This window comes from Chiloscyllium plagiosum, chromosome 20 (genome assembly GCF_004010195.1).
Source record: "Chiloscyllium plagiosum isolate BGI_BamShark_2017 chromosome 20, ASM401019v2, whole genome shotgun sequence".
In the NCBI taxonomy this organism is placed as follows: Eukaryota; Metazoa; Chordata; class Chondrichthyes; order Orectolobiformes; family Hemiscylliidae; genus Chiloscyllium; species Chiloscyllium plagiosum.
The window spans coordinates 32,553,759-32,565,722 of record NC_057729.1 but is presented as its reverse complement, the minus strand read 5'-3'; the positions used below and the strand labels follow the sequence as shown (position 1 = coordinate 32,565,722).

Here is an 11,964-nt window from a genome sequence, read left to right as displayed (position 1 = left end):
GGGGGTGAATGGTTGGGTTGAAAAGTGAGAGTGGTGCTGGAAAAGCATAGCAGGTCAGGAGCATCTGAGGAGCAGGAAAATCGATATTTTGGGCAAAAGCCCTTCACTCCTGATGAAGGGCTTTTGCCCGAAACGTTGATTTTCCTGCTCCTCGGATGCTGCCTGACCTGCTGTGCTTTTCCAGCACCACCCTTATCTTGACTCTGGTCTCCAGCATCTGCAGTCCTCACTTTCACCTGGTTTGGAAGGTGGGGACGGGGGCAGCCAGTGTTTCGCTGGGTTGGAAGATGGCGACTGTGGGGGCTCATGTATGGTTGGGTTGGAAGGTGGGGATGGGAGTGCTAGTGAATGGCTGGGTGGAAGGTGGGGACTGGTGTCTAGTGTGTGGCTGGGGGCTAGTGTATAGTTGAGTTGGAAGGTAGGTTCGAAGGTGGGGACGGTGGGGGCTAGTATCTGGCTGGTTTGGAAGATTGGGGTGGTGAGGGAGTAGGGTATGGCTGGGTTCGAAGGTGGGGACGGTGGGGGCTAGTATCTGGCTGGTTTGGAAGATTGGGGTGGTGAGGGAGTAGGGTATGGCTGGGTTCGAAGGTGGGGACGGTGGGGGCTAGTATCTGGCTGGTTTGGAAGATTGGGGTGGTGAGGGAGTAGGGTATGGCTGGGTTCGAAGGTGGGGACGGTGGGGGCTAGTATCTGGCTGGTTTGGAAGATTGGGGTGATGAGGGAGTAGGGTATGGCTGGGTTGGAAGGTGGGGACGGTGGGGGCTAGTATCTGGCTGGTTTGGAAGATTGGGGTGATGAGGGAGTAGGGTATGGCTGGGTTGGAAGGTGGGGACAGTGGGGATCCCTAGAAGAACTGAAGGATGGAGGAGGCTGCCCGATGTAGAGCTGGGCTGTCAGACACCTGCCTCAGGGATCCAGCACCTTGTCCCAAATTTTTAAAAAATTATATGTTTCCCAGTCCTTATATCTCACCTACTCCATTTTATTCATGCCCCATCCATGCCAACTCATGCCCATCACACCTGCCTATACCCCCTCTCTTGTAGCCCTTATACTGTCCCTGCTAACTAAACCGTTGGTCTCTCATGCCCTTCCTGCCAAACTAAATCCCCTTCACCCACCGACTAATTGGTCATATTGCCCTCATGCCAATCATGCCCAAACATCCACCTGGGCAAATGTCAAAACCCATGAATGGATGAGATACAATATTGTTCCAAAAGTGTTTTGGCCCCTTTGTTATGTGGGAAAAAATTATAAATTCATAGAACTGTACAGGACAGAAAAGGCGCATCGAGTCTGTAGTGACAAAAACTAATCTAAATCTACACTAGTCTCACTGTCCAGTACATGGCCCTCAGTCTTGAATGTTATGATATTTCAAACGTTCATTCAAGTACTTTTTAGAGTTTCCTGCCTCAACCACCGTCCCTGATCAAACCTTGCCTTTCCAATCATTCTCATGCAAAATCAATTCACTACTTTTACTTTCCTTAAACTGTACAGCAATAATTATTTATTCTAGTGCCCAATTATTTTCCCCAATAAACATTGGAATCCATAATCCCACATTGGAGAGTCCATAGCCACTTGTAGCTGTCAATCAAGCTGTGAAATGGCAGGTACCCTACTACAATAATGGATAGACTGAAGGACCTCTGTCTGTGCTGTAAGATTCTACGATGGTTGTACATTGGTCCAGAACTATAAATCTAGAAAAGGGGATCTAAAGACAAAGTCAACAAGGCAAGAATTTTAAAAGCTTTGACAGCGTGAAACCTTCTTCTAACAGGTGCTCTTGACAAATGCGCTTGCCACTTTTGACTGGTCCCTTTTACAGATCCCTCATAATGCTTTTAACAGGTTCCATTATTAGAGCTTCTAATGGTTGCTATTGACAGGTCTGTTAACCATTCTGGTAGGCTTAACAGTGATGAGTTTATGCATTTTTGATGCACGTTTATGCCTACTTTTCATTGATCAAAAGGGCATCCCCAAAGGTTTTCCAAGAGTAGATCCAAAGGGAGTAGCTTTAGCTTTCTAAAGAGTTACTGAGACTACATAAACAAATCCACAAGGTTCAATCCTGCTCTTATCAGCTCTAATCTGCACTCTTTCTGGGATTCACACTCCAAGGCTTTGAAAATTCAACCTTCATGGAGGCAACTTCTGATTTAAATACCAGATGTCTCTGTAAAACCAAATAATATATGAAATATGGCCAGTCCTGTCAAAAATGAAAGTTGCTGTGTTTGGGGACGGTTCTTGAATGGTGAAAATTTGAGCCATGATTTATTACACTGTTTAGTCTGGGATGCTTGGAGTCAAGGCATTTCAGGATTTTGGAAAATGTTAAGATGCCTCACAATAAAGAAGTGTACCTGAGACATCTAGCAGTGACAAAACATTTAAAGCAGTCATAAAAAGTGTTTTATTTACCCAAACACTGTATATTCCATCTTTCTGAAGTACTGTACTTTTTTTAACACATTTATCAGTGACTGCTGAGCAAGCCTGGTGAAATTGTGTGCTGACCTGGCACTAACAGAGGCCCATAGTGTAATATAGTCACTAACTGAGTGTGGAATAATGCAGTCGTTGGCTGACAGTGTGTGGAAAAGGCTGGCAGATCATGACGTTCAGGCAAGAAGATGAGTGGCAGTTTCAGAATTTGCTGTTTCCTCTCCTGATTGCCTGCCATACAGGCTTCCTACCTGAGGATAACATTTCTGAATTGGATACACTGGCAATTAGACCACAACGTAAGGACAGGGCTGACAATTGTGTGTGTAAGAGCTAATTGTTGTGTGAATATCGACAGAGGGACTGATGAAAGTGTGTGTATGCTACGGGTATGTAAATTATATCTCTGCCATGTCTCAGAAACCTTGAAATATACTGTTTTGAATGTATCCTTTTCTATTAACACTCTTTCTGTTTGGATACTTTTTAAAGTTCATTCAGGGGATATGAGCATCACTGGCTGGGCCAGCATTTATTGTCCATCTCTCGTTGCCATGGAGAAAGTGGTGCTGGTGAACAGCATTCTTGCATCATTATAGGCCATTTAGAGTAGGTACATGCTCAATGCTGTAGGGAGGGAGTTGCAGAACTTTGACCCAGCAATGCTGAAAGAATAGTAATATATTTCCAGGTCTCAGATGTGACAAATAGGTATATCGCTGTCTCCTGTTGCCTTGACTAACCATAAAACATGTCACTGAAATACTTCATTGCATGTGTTTACACAAATACTCAAACTGATAAAATAAATTCCAACTGGGTAAAGCCCAGCCTTGCCTCTCCTTAGCTAAATAAGAAACATATTAGCAACATTTCTTCAGTTAGAAATTGCTGTTAATAATATTAGCCTATTGTATTTAATTGGCCTTCTGTTAACACTATTTTACAGAAAATCTTAATTGATTAGATTAGATTACTTTACAGTGTGGAAACAGGCCCTTCGGCCCATCAAGTCCACACCGACCCGCCGAAGCGTAACCCACCCATACCCCTACATTTACCCCTTACCTAACACTACGGGCAATTTAGCATGGGCAATTCACCTGACATGCACATCTTTGGACTGTGGGAGGAAACCGGAGCACCCGGAGGAAACCCACGCAGACACGGGGAGAACGTGCAAACTCCACACAGTCAGTCGCCTGAGACGGGAATTGGACCCGGGTCTCTGGCGCTGCGAGGCAGCATGCTAACCACTGTGCCACCGTGCCGCCCACAAATGGGCGGCACGGTGCTTTAAATGGATCAGTTAAAATAATGGACAATAGTGTCTGCTACAAAAGGAGAAAATGTTGATCCAGGAAAACTGGAAATTTTAATTTGTACTCTGCTCTGAATACTCTCAGTTGATATAATACGACAATTATTGGTGCTTTGATAGTTTTGCCTTTCAGTTGCATGGTCTCCCTTGGGCAGCAGCAGCAGAACTGTGCTGCAATACAATCTGCAACCTCATGACCCACATATCACCAAAGATCCTCAGACAGCACCTTCAACACCCACGACGACTTTCATCTAGAAGGATAAGTGCAGCAATACATGGGAACACCACCTTCTGCAAGTTCCCCTCAAACCCACTCAGCATCCTGACATGGAAATATATCACCATTCCTTCACTGTTACTGGGTGAAAATCCAGGAATTCCCTCCCTAAGGATATTAAGGGTCTACCTATAAAACATGGGCTGTAGCAGTTCAAGAAGGCAGCTCATCACCACCTTCTCAAGGGAGGCTAGGGATAGGCAATAAATGCTGGCCCAGCCAGCAATGCCCATGTCCTGTGAGTGAATAAAAAATACCTAACTTTTGTGAAAGTGTACCCCAGTTGGGCTATTAGAAAACCAATCTGAGTAGTTTTGTAACATCTGTGGTGTCGCAATACTTTTGATGCTGATGTCCATTTTCCCTTTATAAGGTTTGCGTTTTATAAGACAAGAAACTAAATAGAAATGTCTTTATACGTGTGTGTTTTTCATGCTGTGGTTTTCAGCCCTGGAGGGTGGGCGAACTGGTGATACATTTGTTGAAGAGTCTCTCCAGGAAGCCATTAGCAGCATTGACAGTGCAATTAATTCAACGCGAAGGGATTTGTTTGACAAGTAAGTATGCAATAATCTCTCAAATCTCTTTCCAGCTTGGTCAATCACATTCATGAATTCCTTCACGTGTGAAAAATGTGAAAGTTCTTTGTGATTATAAATACTGTGGATATCTATTTAATTATGAATGTTAATACTATAACTCAGCTGTGTAAATTTCTCCAAATGTGTGACGATTTCAGCTCTGATTGCATTTTTTCTCAAATGTTTGAGCCACGTGGTGAACAGATTAAAGTGACTGAGCACTGTCTTTGTTTATTCAGCTGTGGACCATTTTCACATGAATTCTATTCAAACGTGACTTTTACTATTTAAGTGTCTGACTAGAACTCCCTGTGATTTTCTTAATTTTATTGCTGAGTTCAGGTTTGTAACAAAGCCATACCACTATATATCAATGGAAGATTTTGGGAAAGCAAGGCAAATTGCATTCAGCAGAATATTTTACTCCTAGGCTGCATTGGCAATGAAGTAATGTTTTATAAGTAGATTAAATAAATTTTCATCAGCATGATACCCATGCTAAGAGTTAAATATTTCAGGATAAATTGTGTGGATGAAGCCCATTTTCCCTTGCTTATAGAGAATTAAAGGGAAATCTTCTTGAGGCAAATAAAATAATTAGAATAATTGTTTGGTTAAGACAGAGAGAAAGCACTGCTTCTGCTGCAGGAGTTCAGGAAAAGCAAAGGCAAAACCTCAGAATTAGAGTTAGGCTGTTCAGGGAGGATGTTGGGAAATAAGTCACATATACCAGTTGTGGAAAAGTCTCTAACTCGAGAAAGCTGCTGGGGCTCAGGTCAATTCACCATGTCAAAACTGAATCAGTTTTATTTGGTGAGGATGATGAGCAATAAGCTGGTAGATCATCAGCTATTATCTAATAGAATAGTGGGCTGAACGGTCTGCTCCTGGTCCTATTAGATTCCCTACAGTATGGAAACAGGCCCTTTGGCCCAACGAGTCCATACCTATCCTCGGAAGAGTAGCCCACCCAGACCCATTCCCCATATTCACTCCTGACTATGGGCAACTTAGCATGACCAATTCACCTAACCTGCACACCTTTGGATTGTGGGAGGAAACCGGAACACCCGGAGGAAACCCACACAGACACTGGGAGAGTGTGCAAACTCCACACAGTTACCCAAGGCAGGGATCGAACCTGGAGCTGTGAGGCAGCAGTGCTAACCACTGAGCCACCGTGCCGCTTATGAAATTGATGCATTTTAAACGGTGTGGGTTTCTAAAGTCATTTCAAGTTCAAAATTTGTGTCCAGAAAGGCAATAAATAAAAATAGTGAGATGCCAAAGTTTGTTGAGTGTGTTATCTAGTAATTCACTCTGGCCTTATTTAGTTGAAAACTACTCATCAACAGAAGCATAAATTTATACTGTTGGGTCCCTCATGACAGAGTAATTTCTTGGATATATATAAAGTTAGGCAAGAATATTGATATGAAATCCCTCAACAAGCTCTTGCATGAAATTTTAATACTCTATTGTTAAATTACTATTATTAAATTTTTTCTCAAAAAACTGAGTGCTGAACCAATTGAACTGACCAAACAAGATTTGTTATTGCTCTGTTTCTTCAGGAACAGTTATAGCCCCAATATTCTGCTGGCCAGGCACACTTCTGACAACCATTCCTCTATCAGACCTTCCCCACCCCCCAACCCAGTCTGATCTCTTAATCCCCCACCATCCCCAATCACACTGAGCACTCCATCATTTAGATTAGAATAGATTCCCTACAGGTTCCCATCGGCCCAACAAGTCCACACCGGCCCTCCGAAGAGTAACCCACCCAGACCTGTTCCCCTACGTTTACCCCTGACTAATGCACCTAACACTATGGGCAATTTAGCATGACCAATTCACCTGACCTGCACATCTTTTGGATTATGGAAGGAAACCGGAGCACTCGGAGGAAACCCATGCAGACACTGGGAGAAAGCGCAAATTCCATACAGACGGTCGCACAAGGTGGGAATTGAACCCAAGACCCAGGCGCTGTGAGGCAGCAGTGCTAACCACTGAGCCACCGTGCCACCATTTACATGGCATCCTACCCACCAGACACCCACTCTCACTTGGCACTCGAATCCCTTCAACAGTTACCCTTACCCAATGCTTAGATTACAAGCTTACCCTTTCTCAGTAGCTGTCAAAGTGATCAGCTGTGTTGCTGGACATTTAAACCTCAAGCACAACAACTGACTAGTGCAAAAGGGGCGTGGTCTCCATGCCTATTCTCTCTGCTGCTGGATTCATGGATTCCTGCACAGGTTTGTAACAGGAGATTCCCTGTTGAGGAACCTCCAGTGGAGTATTCATCTAATCAGGTGCAGAAATAGAGTTTCTGAAGAGTCTCACCAGACTCAAAACTTTAATTATAACACTTATTTCTTTGTCAGGTACTACCAGACCTGCTGAGTTTCTTCAGCTTTCTGTATTTGTTTCAGATTTGTTTTCCATTCTTAATTGGGCAAGGAGGAATTGTTGTCATTGTTAGTCAGAATCCTATGCCTGTTGGACCACTACTATCTTCAATACAAGATGGTTCATTTGTTGCGTTTATACTATTCGGGTGATCAAAAGTAACAAGGAGAATAATTTACTTCTCTGTATGTTCATTTCTCAGTTCCTGTTCTCTCTGGATGCCTTTTTTATATAATATATTTTTATTAAGAAAAAATAGATTTTTAAATATTACAACAAATACAAAACAATGCAATTCAAAACAGTTCAAAAACAGTAAACCCAAATAATAAAAAAAATTCCCCAACCCACCCTCCTATATGAATGTATAAACATATATAGAGAAGTATCAAATTTAAAAAAAACCTAAACTAGCTATTTAACTAAATAAATAAATACCTAACAACAAACAAATAAATAGTAATAACTCAGCCCAGCCAAACAAAACACTCATACATTCACAGTTCCTCCTCCCCCCTGGATATTGGATTCATGAAACACAATCGTTACGGCTATATAAAAGCCCTTGTTAGTGTGGCAGATAAATCTGTGTCCAGGTATTTCAAAAAGGGTTGCCATGTCTTGTAAAAATTCTCAGTTTTGTGGTGTATCATATTTGTGAGAAAATCCAGGGGAATATGCTCCATAACAATCTTCCGCCAACCCAACAGGCCTGGGGGGAGGGGGAGGGGGGGGGTTCTGATATCCAACCTAGCAAGATATTCTTCCTTGCACAGAACGTAAGACTTTTGAAAAGTTTTGCCTTATGCGAGTCTGCAGGAAATACAATGGGTAGGCCCAAAAGGAGCAAAATAGGGTCCTTCTCCACCCCTACACCTAAAATCCTCTCCATTGCATCCACCACAGCACTCCAATATGTTTGAAGCCTGTCACAAGACCAAAGGCAATGGGTAAGAGTTCCCGTGCAGACCTTGCAATTGGGACATGCTGAAGTTGCCCTGGTTTAAATTTTGACAAACAGTTTGGGCCTAAGTGGACCCTGTGGAGAATCTTCAACTGTAAAGCATGAATCCTATTGCAAATTGATATCTTCCTTGCATTCTCCCAAATATCCTCCCATGCCTCTGAAGAAACTTCAACACCCAGCTCTCTTTCCCACATCTTGCAGAGTCGATCAGACTCATCTGAGGTGGCATCCCCCCAATTGGTGATATAGAGTACTGACAGAGAGTGTACTCTTAGCCCTTAGTACCCCTCTTTCTATGTCAGATTTGTAGGGATCAGTCAAAAGTGTGGTCTTTTTTTGAATAAAATCCCTAACTTGAAAAAAACAAAAGGGGTCTCTATTAGGTAACTTGTACTTCTGTACTAACTGATCGAAGGAAATCATTACATCTCCCTCAAATAAATCACCCATGCAAAATATAGCCCTAGCTGCCCAACATTTAAATCCTGAATCTATCATACCCAGTTGAAAACCCAGCATACCCACTAAAGGTGAAAACAAAGATGTTTTGCTAATATTACCTTCCCTCTGCCAAATTGCCCTCCATGCTTTCACAGTATTGATGACTATTGGGTTATGGCAATACTCCCTAACTGTCCTCACCTTGTCCAAAAACAGCAAACTGGTAAGGGGGCACCTTACCTGGGAGGCTTCGATATCTAGCCATATTGAAAGAGGGTCCCCACAAACCCAATCACTCATGTAGGTCAAAAGCGAGCTTAATTGGTAATATTTAATTTCCGGAACGTCTACCCCCCCAATCTGTGAGGCAACTGCAGTTTGGCTAATTTAATTAGGGGCCATTTACGGTGCCAAATAAAGGAGCTGAACCAATCGTTCAGTCTCCTGAGCGTTTGTCTATTGAAAATCAGGGGGAGCATCCGTATAAGGTATAGCAAACGAGGGAGAATATTCATCTTAATAAGCACTATCCGACCCAACCATGACACTGGAAGTGCCTCCCATCTTTGGAGATCTTGTTTAATTTTTTCAAATAATTGAATAAAATTGGCTTTGAACAGCCAATCCAGAACTGGAGTAATGAATATGCCCAAATACACAAAACCCCCCTGTGACCACCTAAATGGGAATCTATAATCACTCTCAAGAGCCAACTCTTTCGTAAGACCACCCATAGGCATAGCCTCTGATTTAGCAAAATTTTAATTTTATACCCTGAAAAAGTGCCAAACGCGTGAATGCATTGTATCAGGCAAGGCACTGAAACTGCTGGATTTGTCAAGAAAATTAGGACATCGTCTGCATACAGTCAGATCTTATGTATATTTGACCCCACTTCTGGAGCTGATATATTGAGATCCCCACGAATGGCCTCTGCCAACGGTTCAATTACCAACGTAAAAAGTAATGGTGAAAGGGGACAGCCCTGCCGACTGCCCCTAAAAATATTAAAGTTGCTTGATCGTACCCCGTTGGTAATGACTGCCGTGAGAGGTACACTGTAGAGAACCTTTACCCATCTTATGAAAACTTCGCCCAGACCAAACCGGTCTAGAGTATAGAAAAGGTACGGCCACTCAACTCGGTCAAATGCCTTCTCTGCATCTAAAGAAATCACCAATCCCTGTATTGACTGCTGTTGGCATGCTTGAATTACGTGAAGCAGCCTCCTAACATTATTGGAGGATCTGCAACCCTTTTTGAAGCCCGTCTGATCCTCTTTAATAATAGAGGGTAACACAGTCTCCAGCCTTAATGCAAAAGCCTTAGAAAGGATCTCAAAGTCCACATTTAAGAGCGAGATGGGCCTGTATGAAGCACAGTCTTCCGGATCCTTCCCTTTTTTAAGGATAAGTGAAATATTGGCCTCTCTCAGAGATGGTGGGAGACAAACATGACTGTATGAATCATTAAACATATTCAGCATTGGGCCTGACAGTATACTTATAAATTCCTTATAGAATTCACTGGGAAGTCCATCAGGACCGGGCGTCTTTCCACTCTGAAGCTGCCTCACAGCTTCCTGCACTTCTTGCTCTGATAAAGGGGCATTGAGAAAGGATTGTTGTTCGGGATTCACACCCAGGAGCTTCAGATCTCTAAAAAATGATTCCATTTTGGCCTGCCCCTCCTCATAATTCTCAGACTAATATAACTTAGAGTAGAATCTCTGGAACGCCACATTAATCTTTTTAGAATCACATGTTAGGTTGCCAGACCCTTCCCTAATCACTGTAATGGTTTGTGGGGCACTTCTCTTTCTGGCAAGATATGCTAAGTATTTGCCAGGCTTGTCACCATGCTTGTATAACCTTTGCTTTGCAAAAGCCAGCTCCTTCTTGTGTGAGCATGGAATTTAGTGTAGACCGCAGTGCTGTAATCTTCTGTGGTTTGACCAACGAGGGTCTGTCAAAATAGGCCTTCTCGGCTGCCTTCAACCGTGCTTCAAGGAGACATTGCTGCTCACCCTTCTGCCACTTCCTACTGGTGGAATATGAAATAACTACATCCCTGGCATAAGGTTTGGCAGTTTCCCAGAGAACAATTACACTTAAATTCCTGAGAGGAGGAACCCAAATCACAAATTGCTGAGCCTATGTTGGTATCTAGGAATGCCCAAAATTCCCTAGAGAAATACTCCACAAATTTATTGTCCATGAGAATGAAGGGGTCCATTCGCCAGTACCTTGAATCCACTGTAACATCCTTAATCTTAACCATGAGGTTTACTGGAGCATGATCAGAGATGGCAATATTACCAATCGTACAGGATGCCACCAAATCCAGGATTACCGCAGGGGTCAGAAAAAAATCAATCCTTGTGTGACATCTATGCAGATTGGAGAAAAATGTGAAATCCCTACCTGTCGGGTGGAGACACCTCCAGACGTCCACCAATCCTAATTACCCACACAAACCCAATAACTGTTTAGTTTGTGCAGAGGGTATCGAGGGACCTTTAGGCAACCTGTCTACTGTGGGGTCCATGAGGCAGTTAAAATCTCCCCCGATAATGATGTGCCGAGACTGGAGACTTATCAGTTTAGAAAAAGCATCTACCAAGAATTTAATAGGATGAGCTGGGGGACAATAAACATTAAAAATGCCATATTCTTCCCCATTTATCAAGGCTTTAAGAATTACAAACCTCCCGTATGTGTCTTTAACACATTCCAACAATTTAAATGAGAGATTTTTCCTAACCAATATAGCCACTCCCCTACTTCTGGTATTAAATGACGAAAAATAAACTCGGTCAAAGCCATTCTGCTGTATTTTCAGATGCTCCTTGTCATTCAAATGTGTCTCCTGTAACAAAGCAATATCCACCTTCTCCTTTCTAAGACTCTAGAGTACCTTCTTCCTCTTAATTGGTGAGTGACTTTCCTTGATATTCCAGGTACACCATTTAATCAAATCATTAGCCATAATCTTCTACAATTACACTTAAATTCCTGAGAGGAGGAACCCAAATCACAAATTGCTGAGCCTTAGTGTCGCATGGTCCACCAAACATATAAACTACATAAACTAAAACCACTACATTTAACAAACATACAAAATTATTAAAAATAAAAAACAACAAAAACCAGAAAACAAACTAACATATAAAATGGCAATAGCGCTGAGTAGGGGAACTCACCCTCTGCCCAGAGGGGGCAACTACCCATCCAAAACTGCCCATAAATAGGCATCTAACCATCTCAGCCACCTTCACTTCTCCCAGCTAGAGCCGCATCGCAAGCACAAGCTAAAAAGAATAAATACCCCACAGAATATCAATATGAATTTTAAAAATTATTTTATATAAAAAAGGGGAATAAATACCCCACCCATCCTTTGGTATGTCCTAACTTAGAAATTTAAAATGTACATCTTAACCACCGCCAGACATAGTTTGAACCAAATTATTATCAATAGAGGAAAAAAA

General features: G+C 42.5%; 1 protein-coding gene and 1 long non-coding RNA gene across 4 annotated transcripts in view; one reads left to right on the top strand and one right to left on the bottom strand.

The window, feature by feature from the left end:
- Positions 1-11,964, bottom strand: part of LOC122560149 — a 199,581-nt gene that overhangs the window by 99,949 nt on the left and 87,668 nt on the right. The window lies entirely within an intron of this gene.
- The window catches only part of LOC122560145 (peroxidasin-like), a 188,939-nt gene that overhangs the window by 146,854 nt on the left and 30,121 nt on the right, over positions 1-11,964 (top strand). For both annotated transcript variants that reach the window (XM_043710451.1, XM_043710452.1), the window contains one exon: positions 4,513-4,621. In XM_043710451.1, coding sequence (XP_043566386.1) covers positions 4,513-4,621 — 109 coding nt within the window. The remainder of the gene's footprint in view (positions 1-4,512; positions 4,622-11,964) is intronic.